Raw genomic sequence first — 13,643 nt, 5'->3', positions numbered from 1 at the left:
AATATTTATTTATTTATTTGAGAGAGAGAAAGTGAGACAGAGCATGAGCGAGGAGAAGGTCAGAGAGAGAAGCAGACTCCCCGTGGAGCTGAGAGCCCGATGCAGGACTTGATCCCGGGACTCCAGGATCATGACCTGAGCCGAAGGCAGTCGTCCAACCAACTGAGCCACCCAGGCGTCCCGAGTGAGAGCATTCCTTCTGCCTTGCCTGGGGCTTGTATTTTCCACCCTTTTCCTTCTCCAGTCTCCACCTACACACACACACACACACACACACACACACACACACACTCTCTCTCTCTCTCTCTCTCTCTCTCTCATTCTCTCTGTCTCTCAATGCCTCCCTCTCTCCTTTGCCTTCCTCCATCCTCTCTCCTTCCCTCCTCTCTCAATCCCTCTCTCTCCTTTCTCCCTCTTCCTCCCCACCTCCTTTCTCCCTCCCTCCCCCTCCTTTTCTCCTTCCCCTGACTCAGCAACATTCTGGAGAAAAGCCAAGGAAGGACTTTAGGAGGGAGGGGAATTTCCCACTCCTTTGGACAGAATTTTAATCTCCAGTCCAAGGAGAGGTTCCCTAATGTGGACTGAAAGGCTAATGTAGTTTATTTTTTAACTGCTTTCAGTTTGTTTGAACATTGCATATTTCTGCTAGTGTATTTTGCCTAATAAAATCATTAATATATCAATGGTATTTTCTTATTTACAACAGACTGACAATTGAATTAATGCTGTTAACTTTGGGTCTTTTTTTACTTTTCTCTTTTTCTTTCTTTCTTTTCTTTTTTTTTTTTCCCCCTCTCGTTTGCTTTCCAGGTCATGCTGACCTGTTCAGCCTGGACTGTTTCACATTTGTTTTTAATGTCAGTTTAAATGTAATTGTAAAAGCATGTATGCTCTAAATTCATGTAGTTACTTTTTCCAGTGGAAAAGCCTGGTATGCAAAAGCATTTCTAGGCTCTATAATTTCACATGAGCAGATTTTTGGGAATGACTCTGTGCCCCTCACCCAGGATGGCATCTGGACAGTGACTCCCTTTCTTCTGGCTCACTCGTGAGAAAAAGACTTGGAAATAGTTTCTGCCAGATCCTGTGCTTTGGCAAGTCTATGCAGCATTGCATATCATTCTATTATTAATTACGTTTACTCCTCCATGAACTAAAAACCATTAGACTAAATAGTCCAAAATAAACCTTGAAAGATAAAATTTGATACTCCTTTTTGCAGACTATTTCTCTGAATCAGAATTGGGACTGGGAGGAGAATGGAGACATGGGGGAGAGGACCAGGGAGCCTTCTTGCCTGAGAAAATTTGGCCTACACTTTTTAGTGTACACTTATATTTGGATACACCCCTTACTAATCTTTAATTCCGTGCTTTCCTATGACTAGCTCTCTTCCCTGCCTCTTGTCCTTGTCCTGTTTCTTCCCCACTCCTCTCCAAATGACCCTCCTCCCCATTAACATACTATTCAACCAGATGAAATGGAAAGATTACCACCCAAGAAGTCAGGATACCTGGGTCTATTTTGTGATCTGCTACTATCTAACTATGTGATGGGGGCAAAACACCTTTGACCTTCAGTCTACTTACCTTTTAAACATGGAATGATATGAATGGGAGAGGAAGGGATAGACAAGATCTGGGGCCTTCAAGTATTTTCTTGGCAATGTAGCCTTTTCGTCTAACAAAATCTGACAAACAGTCCCAAATGTAGATATGGAATAAAGCACTGCTGTTCTGCTTTGAAAGAAGAAATCATATCCACAGGCCCACTTTACCTCCTCTCAGTGTCCCTTAATGGAACCTGTAGACCTCTCAAGGCTCTACTGTTGTAGTAGATTTGATGTCTGGGGCTCTTATAACTCTATCTCCTAAATGATTTCAGTCCCCGTGGAAACTCTGTATGTTTCATCAGTTACCTTATTCAGAAAGTTGTTTACCTGCATAAGATAAAGGGGGTGAAGCAGAGCCATGTGGGGCCCAGCAGCTAGCAAAAGTAAAAGGCATAATTTATTGACTAACGGAATTTGCTCTGTTCTAAGCACCTTTGTCTTAGCATGCTTTCTCTTCTGGAAAATTACAACAGCTCTGTCAGATGATCCTATTATTATCTTAGGAGTCTGAAAACTGTCAGTTTGGCCCTCAGCCTTTGGCTTGAGACCAGATGCCCAAGGTGGAAGGCAATATTTCTTATAGGTTGCCACCCTAAGCCATTTTCCAGAATGCTTTCTAACTAAAGATCCATTATTGGAAGACGTCATAGCCTGCCCACTGGAATACAATTTTACCAGGTTCAGAGCACTTTCACTGAGATCATTTCATTTCCTACTAATAATAATCCTATGCAGTAGTCAGGTCACATTGGAGCCAATATATAAATGAGAAAACTGAGGTGCAGGAGAAGTCAAGGGATATGTCCGAGGTCACATATCCTATAAGACTGTGAATTAACCACCACAGTAATAAAAAGCCCTTTATTGTAAATAACACTGTAGAACTTTGATGTCATCATTGTGTTGAGCCTCCTTATGTTTAGTGTATTTTTTCATCATGCTTCAATCTTGGAGAGTCTTTCTGGGGATGTAGAATCGGCTCTCTACTCCCAGGTGCCACCACTATAACTATATATTCCTCATTAAAAACTTTATTATTTAGGTATTAATAATATCCCCCACTTTACAGATGAGGAGATTTGGGTACAGAGAGGCCAGGTCTTGTCCAAAGTCACACAGCTAATAAGCATAGAGCCAGGCATACAACAGATGGTCTGGCTCCAAATTCTTTGCCTTTTATACATATAGGAGAAAAGCAAGTGCAAAAGAAGGAAAAGGGTATTCCCGAGGTTCTATAGTGAGCTCCCCCTGAATCCTAATCCAGTGTTCATCTGACCTTCTAAGCCTAAAGTTGTACAGTGAGATCCCCTGACTGTAATCCTAGTGGATGAAAAGATAGCTGGCATGATGTAAGCCAGAGGCCACAAACTGGTTTTCCCCAGGCCACTATTCACTTACAAAATTGTTTGCCCAGCACAGTCTTTGTTCAGAAAATTGACACAGACTGCCCCTAGGCCAGGCATCAAGTACTTTTCACTTTCCCCAGCCTACCTTATTTTTGTGCACTAGGCTATTTTATTCATTTACATATCTGCCTGACTAGTGAAGATATATGAATTCATGACCCCTTTATTTAGGTAAGCACTGTAATATACAAGCCACTGCATACACACATACTCAAATACACGGAGAGAAAGAAGTATGGCCGAGTCTGGTTTCACAAAGAATTTGCAGCCTTGCACCAAACATACCTTGATGTTTACTTAGCATTTAGAATTACCCTTAAGATCTGACTTCAGTTTTATAGGCAGTTATGTGCAGAAGAAACTCCTTTGTTGTTTTTCATTTTATAATGTGTTATCCCTTCCCTTCTCTGCTATATCTGGTTCTCTTAATCCTGCACTTCCTTCTTCCCCATGCCTGAGTTAGGGCGCCTGCAAACCATTCACTCCCTACTCTTTAGAAATGGTTGAAGAGTGAAGGAGTCATTTTAGAGGGCTCATTATATGCTGGACATTCCCTCATTTAGTTCTCATAAATGTCCTAAGAGCCAGGTAGTGGTACCCCCACTTTACAAGTGAGGAAGCTGAATCTCAGAAAAGATGAAAGATCAAGGAGTTCAAATTTGCTAAGCTAGTAATTGACAGAGCTGGGATTTGAACTCAAGATCATCTGACTCTGAAATCTATCATCTTGCCCTGTACCACACTCCCGTAAGGGAAGTGTAGTAGTTTTTATGGCTGCAAAACAAATTACCACAAACTTAGCAACTTCCAATAGTACCTATTTATCAGTTCACAGTTCTGTACATCAAAATCTGACAAAGCCTGACTGGTTTCTTAGCTCAGTGTTTCACAAATATGAAATCAAGGTATTGGCCAGCCTGCATTTTAATCTGGAGCTCAGGGTTCTCATCCAAGTTCATGTGATTATGTCAGGATTCAGTTCCTTGCAGTTGTAGGATTAAGGCTCCCATTTCCTTTCTGGCTGCCATGCAGAGGATGCTCTCAGCTCTTAGAGGCTGTTCTCCTTCCTTGGTGTGTTGTTCCCTCCACCTTCAAAGCCAGCAACAGAGACTCTTCCTTATGTTGAACCCCCCTGACTCCACAAATGTCTTTCCAGAAAGATCCCAGTCCCTTTTAAAGTTCATCTGATTAGGCCAGGTCCAGCGAGGATTACCAACCTTAAAACTCCATTGAATTATGACCTTAATTACATCTATCCAACACTTTCACAACCACGGGTGTTTGACTAAATAACTGGAAGAAGATGTGTGAGCAGCCAAGGATTAGGACTCCTGGGTACCATCTCAAAAGTCCACCTACCACAGAAAGTGATTCTTTTGTGCTCCAAATGTTATTGTGTTGTATGGAGAGGAGAAATATCCTTGACCTTAGAGAGAGTGAAGCAACTTTTCTAAAACTTTGGGAACTTCACCTCACTTTGCCTTTTCCTTGCCTATGGATGAGAAAGCCCTTGTCTTGAGGTGGCAAGGAGTGAGGCTGGAACAGTACCTAAAGATCACAGTGGCTGTAAAAGCGGCACATAAATCACATCTACCTCTCCTTGGGGATGCACCTTGGAACCTAAATTGAAAAATCTGTCTCTGGTGCTCTAGAGACAGCCCTTGCAAGGGTCTAATGCTACCAGGCTGAAAAGTGAACTCTCCATAGTATCCAGGCATCAGGATCCAGACATCATGTCAGGTGCTTCAATCCCCTAAATAGCTGGTAGGAACAAGGAAGTAACTTGCCAGTGGCCTTTTGTTGTCACTGATCTGAGACTGAAAGACAGGAGAGAGATGCAAAGCAACTCAAACATTATTAGATTATCCACTTTTACTATCCCTTTTCTCCTGGCTTCTCAATTTAAGTAAACTAAAAGATCTCTCCTATGACAGGAGCTGGCAGGCCTGTACCTCACATGAAAGAGTTAGAGCTGACTCTGGGGCTCAGGTGCAGGAGGAAGGAGGGGTGTGGGGGTAGCCTTCATGGAAGAAAACAAGGCCTTGGGCATTGAGTTACAGCTGAGACTAGCAAGCCTCATTGTCCAGCATTCCAAGTCGTCTAGCAACATGCTGGCCTCTGCTGCAGAAAGAGAACAGAGGATCCCCTGGCAGAATGAATGGAATCTGATTTCAATTACGTCCAGTACAGTCACCCTCTTCAGGCAGAGAGGCCAGAACACCTGGTGCAGCTCGGGCCACTGTGGCTGCAGGGACAGCACATTACCCAGGTCCTAAACCCAAGTGGGAATGCAGCTGCTTTTCCTCAAACCGATACCATTTAAGTCTAGAGGAGGAGGATGTGAAAATACCAGCCAAGTTCTCATTAGCACTATGCAGAAAATGGGAATTATTTCATGTTGATGGACTCTCCCCACAGTCTCTGCACATATTGATCTTGCCTCTAATGAGTTTGCTTAGGTCCACGAGTCATCACCTTATTGAGATCTGAGTCACTGGTGGGAGAGTTGAGGTGACAGAGTGTACTTCACTGATTGCACCAGGATCAATTGCTTTGTCCCTGTTCCTTTTAGAAAAGTCCAAGGATTCATCTGTATAAAATTTATTTAGATTCTTTTCTTCTTTATCAATAGCATGAGTAGGGTATGACAAATGAGACAGCTGCCCCAGAGAACAGTCTAGATTCACAGCATTATTCCATAGAACTTTCTGAGATGATGGAAATGTCCTGTGTCTGTATTATTGAACACTTGAAATGTGGCTAGTGAGACTAAGGAATTATATTTTCATTTTCTTTAATTTTAACTAATTTCAGTTTAAGTAGCTCCATGTGGCTAGTAGCTACTGTTTTGGACAGTGCATATCTAGAAGGAGCTCAGAGAGGTAAGTACTGTGATAGAGTAGAAAAGAACTAGTCAAAAAGAGAACCAATGTGACACAGGGAACCCTGGATTAGAAATAAAAGCCCTGGTTTTAGTCTTAGCTCTACCACTGGGTGACCTCACTCTTTCTGGCTTCAACCTCCCCAACTTCGAATTGAAAGGTTGGATTAATGTCAGAAGTGCCAAAATGGTAGCTAAGGACTGAATTTAACTTTGGAATACAGATGAGTTCCAGGAAAATCTTTTAAATATTACATGAATGCTTTCTAGGGTTGTATGTATGTGAATGTGCACATGCATGTGCATGGCAAGGGCAGGATAGCAGGTAGTCATTTACTCCAGGTTACCAGAGTTCATCCCATTCTCCTACACATGCACATGCACACACCACTGCATTATCTATGTTTACCCTGAAGGTATATTGAATCTGTGAGCTTTGGCTGAGACAATTTCTAAAGACCCTTCCTACTCTGTCATGCTTTGAATTTTTAGACCACTATAGTGCTCCAAACCTGTTTCTACTTTGGGCATATGACTAGAGGATTTTCATAGTTTCCTGCCTCTTGTCTTCTGATTTGATGCAGTTACTGAAGTTTGGAGTTAAGGGTGAGAATGGAAATCAGGGGGGATGTAACTTCATCCCCACTCCTCAACTCTGCTGTTTGGCTAGAAGTAAGATTCAGGGCTTCAGAGAACTTGAGAGGCAACATGATGTAGTAGAAAGAGCATAGCTTTTGTAGTCAGCAGACCAGGTTCAGATTATTGGGTTTTCTTTCTTTAAAAAAAAATATTTGTTTGTTTGTTTGACAGAGAGCAAGAGAAAACACAAGCAGGGGAAGTGGCAAGCAGAGGCAGAAGGAGAAGCAGACACGTTGCTGAGCAGGGAGCCCAATGCGGGTTTCGATCCCTGGACCCTGGGATGGCGCCAGTGCGGGGTCAATCCCAGGACCCTGGGATCATGACCTGAGCTGAAGGCAGATGTTTAACTGAATGAGCCACCCAGGCACCCTAGGATTCCATTTCTTGATAGCCGTGTTTCCTAAATTTATTCACTTGTAAAATAGGGATAGGAAATATTCCTAATCTCCTAAAATCATTGTGGAATTAAATGACATAATGTGTTCATAGACTGAGGCATATAAAAGACCCTGAAAAAATAGTCACCCTCATTTTTCTTAGTTCCCTCAGGCAGAGGGCTAGTTACATCTCCTCTAGAGGACAGAGATGTAACTAGCCCTCTTTCAGGTTGGAATGGCGGACTACATGGTCTGTCGGCTTCTGAGCTCAAGGCCAGAAACTGCTAATGTTGAGAAAGATGGGGTCTACCTTTAGATACTGTACCAAAGGAACAGACCCAGTATGCATGGCCAGTCTGTGAAGCTGGCTACAAGAACACATGTCAGCCATGGGTTCACCAGATGGCGAGACATTTTGGGGGCCAGGCCTCTATATCTGGGAGAAGATGGGCCAATAGCTTCCATCCTGTGCCTTTGGTGGAAGGTGGGAGGTGGGAGTTGACTGTGTGTGTGCGTATCTCCTGCCATCTTGCACTCTGGGTTGATTTTCCAGTCTCCTCTGTTATTTTACCCTGAGTACTCTGTGCTCCTCTTACATGATCAACCCCACCATTTTCTCCTTCTCTATCCTGGTTGTTGATCTAAATGTGTGGTCCATTCTTGCATTGACTCACCAAGTTGCACTATGACTGGAGTTTGCAGGACTTATTTTTCTAATTAAAGCTGAAAATCAGTTCCAGGTAAGTATTTCTAATATAGGATCCAGAAATACATCAGTGACAGGTTTTTTTGTATATATTCATTTAAATTGAGCAATCAACTTATCTCTTTGGTTTATTTTTATTTATAATTATATAAAGGGATTAGAAATAAAATGGTTTATGGTTCTCCCCAGTGCAACTGCCTATGCTAGGCCTCAATGTTATGACCTCCTCAGTTATGTCTACATATGCCAGTATAAATACTAGTAAACATCAGGATGCTCATGCACCTCTAAATTGTGTGTGTGCAAGCATGGGGGGGAGGGTAATTCTTAAGGTTTAAATTTGGAATTCATGTTGTTTTAAAAGAAGCTATTTCTATCATCCTTTCTGATGGCTGCCTCTTAGTTTGGGTCCCATTTTTCCAGTCAGGGATATTCTGTTACTCTTTTGATAATATTGGGGATTTCAGCTCTTTAGCTTCTCAATCTTCTATTTGTTAAAGAAAAAAATCAGTATGTGTGTTACAGTGTATGTTCAGCTATGGGCATAATGTTTGACAATATCTTAAGCTGTATAGTGTTCAGTAGAAAATACTGTTACACCAGAAAATTCCCATTTATTAAACCCAAAATGGGATTGAGGAGAAAGCAAGATATGAAAGTTTGGGTTTAGTAGGGATTTGTAATGATAAATCATTCATTCATCCAGTGTTTAAACTGAGCACTTGTCCTTAAGGAGTTTAGATTCTGTGACCAGGGAGAATGAATATCCCTTATTTTCTTAGCTTGGGCAATTTTTCTAACGGGGTAGCTGAGTGGTGTGTTTGGCCATTGAAAGCAACTTCAAGTTTTCCTTTCCTCCCCTATAGCCCGGAAGCTGAAGAAACTTGGTAATCTGAAACTACAAGAGGAAGGGGAAGCTTCCAGTGCCACCAGCCCCACTGAGGAGCCAACCCAGAAGTTGACAGTGTCACATATTGAAGGCTATGAGTGTCAGCCCATCTTTCTGAATGTCCTTGAAGCCATTGAGCCGGGTGTGGTGTGTGCTGGACATGACAACAACCAGCCTGACTCCTTCGCAGCCTTGCTTTCTAGCCTTAATGAATTGGGTGAAAGACAGCTTGTACATGTGGTCAAGTGGGCCAAGGCCTTGCCTGGTAAGGAAATGGGAAGTGGGGGCATGGGATAAGGGAGATCATATTTAGCGAATTGCTCCTATGGGCCTGCACCATGTCCTAACTCATGCAGTCCTCAAAATCCTATGGAGGGGAGAGCTTGGTATAATTCCCACTTGAAAAATAAGGAAACTCCTAAATCAAGGAGAAGAGCAGCATGATAGAGTATCCTGTGTTTCTCACATCTGCACATTATGGTTATGTTTGCCTGTTCCACCTATAGACATAGTCAACAAATTTCCCCATAATCACAGATCACATGGAAATACCCTTGTATGCCTTAAGGTACTCTTCTACATGCACACACACAGGCTTACCCACAGAGACAGTCTTGAGCTTGACTGATATTCGGTCTTCAGTATTACCCACAGGAGTCATACCATGGGAAGCCTTATAATACAGTATGGTAGAAGGAAAGAGTTGGGAGTCAGAACGCTTAGGTTCTAGTCTAAGCTCTGCTGGTAACTCATTGTGTGAACCCTTCCCGTTCTGGGTCTATACTGTGTGAGAAGTAGTTTGGACTAAATTGCTGGTTGTCAAATTTTGCTTCAAGGAACACTTACTGTTCTTTAAACTGCATTGGGAATTGTAGTAGGAGGTAATCTTAGGTGATAATTAAAGAAATACAAAGTGTTTGTCTAACTTCTGTTTGGTTACCACCATTGACAGGGAAATCACTCTCTCCCTAGGCCATCTGCTATTTGAGCTGGTCTGATTATTAGCATATTAGAGCTTGCAGAAGCCTCAGAGCTCCTCTATCCAAGAATTCACAACTTTTCTTTAGCAGCCCAACTCTTTAATTCTTAAAAAATATTAAAGCCAGTGCCTCTCCCTCACTACCCTGAGAGAAGCTTCGGGTCACTCTTGCAGAATCTTAGGGCTCCAAGGAGCACAGTTTGGAAACAAGTGAACCATAAACTCTTTAAGGGTTGTCTTAATCCTAAAATTCGATGACTCAAAGATTATTTTGAAATATCAACAACCTAAACCTGTTATGGAGTCAAAGATTAACCTGCCTTCTAAGAATAACTGCCATTCAGATGGAAATTTATAGTGAACAAAGCAGTTTCATTTATATTACCTGATTTGATCTTCATAATAGTCTTATAAAGCAGGGATTTTTTTTCTAATTAACAGATTAAAAACATTAAAGCTCTAAGCAGTCATGTGCTTGGCCTACAGTTACACAGTCTGAAAGTTGCAGGGCTGGAATTCGAGCCCAGGTCCCTTCCTAATCCCAAATGCCCTCCTCTTTCCACTCTACCCCTAGTCTGTGTGATACCCCTGTAGTTCTGGAGACCTGGGATTTACAGTGAAGGACCAAAACCTCATCCAAGTCCATTTGGGTCATAATATGATCTCGTTGCCTTCAAAGACATTGCATGTTGGCTGTCAAGCCTCTGTTTTGACTTTCTAACTCACAAGGCCCAGTTATAGCCACCAGACTATCCTAACACCTTCCTCACTTGAGAAGCCGAGGTTGACTAGCCAATAAGATCACTGGGAAAAAGACCTAAGGACTCTGGTTGTGTATGCAATGTGTTCACAAAGGGAGAAAAGAAATGCAAAAAAAAGAATTAAAAAGGAAAGTTGTTTGTTATTACTTATTTGGCCGGATGTCTTGAGGTCCTTTGCGTAACAGAGAATCAGCTTAATCTTTCCTACCGGTCGCCAACCACTTAAATTATCTTATTTATGAGATAGAGAACCTTTTCAAAGATGTGATTCCACTTAATCCTCACAGCAGTCCTGTTAATCAGAGAAGTTATTACTTCCATTTCAAATGACAAGGCTCAGAGAGGTTAACTAAGTTGTTCTATTTGGTCACTTAACAGATGGAGCCAGAATTGGGGCTTACATTGTCTGATTTCTAATTTGGTGGTCTTAACAACAATCTAGTGCAAATCATGATAGCAGAATTTATATGACCTAGAGTCACTGGCTTTCCTCAGCTCAACCTCCAGAATGGGAAACCTTCTCCTTACCTTAACAAGTCTGCAAGTCAGTATCAGTCCACCATCTAGCTCAACCAAGGAGATGATCTTTGACCCTGGGTCATTTAAAATAGTATCCTCAAAAGAAAGCCAATTGCCACATTCAGAAGAACTGTTACTCATATCATCAGTAATTATCTACTAGTTCAAGTTACTTGCTCACTAAACAGATTGAGTTCCTATCTTGTGTGAGCCACTGTGCTAAGCATCTACACAAATTCTGTTGTCAGTTTTCTGTGGTGATGATATATGTAAATCACCTAGAATAGTACCTGGACATTAATAAATAATAACTATCAATTGAGAGTAGGTGAGTAGATTGTTTACAAGCACATTTATAATCAGATGTTTCTGGTTTGGAATCTCAGCTATACACTAGTTGTGTGACCTTGAGCAAATCATGTGTCTTCATGTGCTTCTGTTTTTTCAGAGGGGGTAGAACAGTAACTAACTTGCTAATTGTAAGTAACAGGGAGCTTAGGCTTTCACTAAAATCAATTCAAGCTGCCACCAGCCTTACCTAGAAGTTCATGCATGGGTCCCAAGGATGCTTTATCTTATGTGAAGACTTTAGCTGTCAGATGTACTATAGCAGTAAAGATTTCCCAACTGGCCTCTCTTTGAACATATTCTCCCAGACTAGATAGGGGACAACAGGTTTCCGTTGCAGATTGCTGAGAAATTATAATTGACTGAATTTTATTGAGAAAACAGAATCCCAGTAACACTTTCTCTGCTTCCTAACCTGTTGGGTATGTTTCAGAACCTGACAATGACTCCTCTCTATTTCTCCAGAATAGTGTAACACAGTAGCAAATAGGTGTTAAGTGAAGGTATGCTGAAGGAAATAGGCTGGAGCTACTCTTTCTTCAAGTCATCTGTTACTTAATAGTCATGCTATCTGAGCAGACAACTCCAAAGGCTGGGCATTAAAAAACAGAGTTAAGTATTGTGGTCATATTAGATCTATAGGAAAATTAGTCTGCTATATTGCTGATATATACACAGTAATCAGGACTGAGTGCTAAGCAGGCCTCACGAAGGACCATTAGTATTATTATAATTACTATTAGAGCCAAACTAAGCTTTCCCATTTTTCTCTTCTTTTTTAGTTCTCTGGCATCTCAGGGAAGGAAAAAAGCATCAGTATTAATGGCTTCCTTGGGACTTGTATAGTTTAATCCTCATTCCACCTAGCCACCCTCATATTCACATACCAAGCGGCCAAGTCTTTCCTTGCTTCCACTACAGAGGTTCAGGGTTCAAGCTCGCAGGTCCTTTCCCCAAGATGTGTTGCATAATTGGTCCCTGCTTTTTGTGTCCTACTAGGAAGAGTTAGTACCAGGAGTTCTGTGTTGCAGAATGACTTATGGCTGGAAATACTCTGGAGTCTGAGACTTCAGCTAGTTTGTCAACATGTCACTACAGTGAAGACGGGAGGCACAGGCCTGGGAGCTAAGACTGCAGCCAGTCCATTGAGCTGCAGTGGTGGTAATCTGGGAACTCTACAATCTTTGTTGTCTAGTAGGCTTGAGACCTTAAAGAAAAGGGAAATTGGCTTTTTGTGTTGGCAAGGACCAACCAAACAGAACAATGTGTCTCTATAGTGTAGACTTCAGACCTGGGCCTGTGGCAAAGAAACACTCATGACCTTGGTAGTTCTTGAGCTGTGTCTTTCAGCAGTAGAAGGCAAAAAACACTGAGGTAGAGAATCAGAGCACCTAGGGTCTAGTCCCAATTCAGGCACATATAGACTGTATGACCTTGGGGAAGTCAGTTAACTTATCTGGCCCTCAGATTCTTTGTTGGCAAAATAAGTGTCCCATTGTTTACCCTCTAGGGTTTTTGTGAGAGTTAAGTCAGGTCATCAACAAGAAAGCTATAAGTTTTATCTATATTCATGGAAGCATTCTTAATAAGGTATAGCAAAACAAAGATAATTCTGGATCTTTTGGGGAAAAGAGAAATAGGGTACTGGTAGGAGATGAGCTCTGAGGTGATTCTCTAAACATCCAACTGTCTCAAAACTTCCAGAAGAATATAGGTACATCTGTTCTACCTTGTGGTATTCTGGAAGTAGCATTTAGGAACCTTCTTTCTCTGAGACTAAGGGAGATAATTTGGAGATTATCTAATTCCCATTTTATAAAATGAAAAAAATGTGGTTCATTATTCCATTTAATTACTCTCACATTAATAAATATAATATTAAATTAATATTTCAAAGATGTGTACTTAAGTATCTGAACTGTGCTACGTACTAGGGAGGAAAAGATGAAAGAAAAGATGGTCCCTGTCTTCAGGAATCGACAAGTCTCATGGAGGAGACATATGTGTACATAAGTAAATTCTAGCACTGTGTAATGAGTGCTGTGATTGAGTAGGGGTACACAAAGTTCAGTAAGAAGGTAAAAGAAGAATCTTTTCTTCTGCTTAGGTGAGTTGGAAAAGCCTTCACAGAGGAAGTAGCTTTCACTGAAGATTTGAAAGATGAGTAGGTATTTATCAGATGGATCCCCTGGGGATAGAGGAATACATTCTAGCCCAAGTCAACTGCCTGTGCAGAGATAGCAGAGCTATAGAGGCATGAGAAAGTATGGTGTGTTCAGCAAACTAAACATTTCAGAATAACTAGAACCTAAATTACAAGTGACAAGAAATTAGTTTAAGGAGACAGGTCATAAGGAACTTGTTCGTGCATAATAATGGCAGTAGGGCAGGAATGACAGAGTAGGAAACTAGCAGAGCCAGGTTACTTGTTGAATAGAAAATAATGGATAGGAAGTGAGAGCCAGAAGGAGGATCAGAGTAAAGAGAGAGCCTGAAGGTGGTGTAGAGAAGGCAGTTGCTATCAAA

The 13,643-nt window shown here is 41.5% G+C and overlaps 1 protein-coding gene across 1 annotated transcript in view; it reads left to right on the top strand.

Moving 5' to 3' along the window:
• Positions 1 to 13,643, top strand: part of LOC132007107 (androgen receptor-like) — a 52,801-nt gene that overhangs the window by 24,430 nt on the left and 14,728 nt on the right. Inside the window, exon 4 of the mRNA XM_059385239.1 lies at positions 8,488 to 8,775. Coding sequence (XP_059241222.1) covers positions 8,488 to 8,775 — 288 coding nt within the window. The remainder of the gene's footprint in view (positions 1 to 8,487; positions 8,776 to 13,643) is intronic.

This window comes from Mustela nigripes, chromosome X (genome assembly GCF_022355385.1).
Source record: "Mustela nigripes isolate SB6536 chromosome X, MUSNIG.SB6536, whole genome shotgun sequence".
NCBI classification, from domain to species: domain Eukaryota; kingdom Metazoa; phylum Chordata; class Mammalia; order Carnivora; family Mustelidae; genus Mustela; species Mustela nigripes.
The sequence above is the reverse complement of the archived record's forward strand: the minus strand, read 5'-3'. Positions and strand labels throughout refer to the sequence as shown.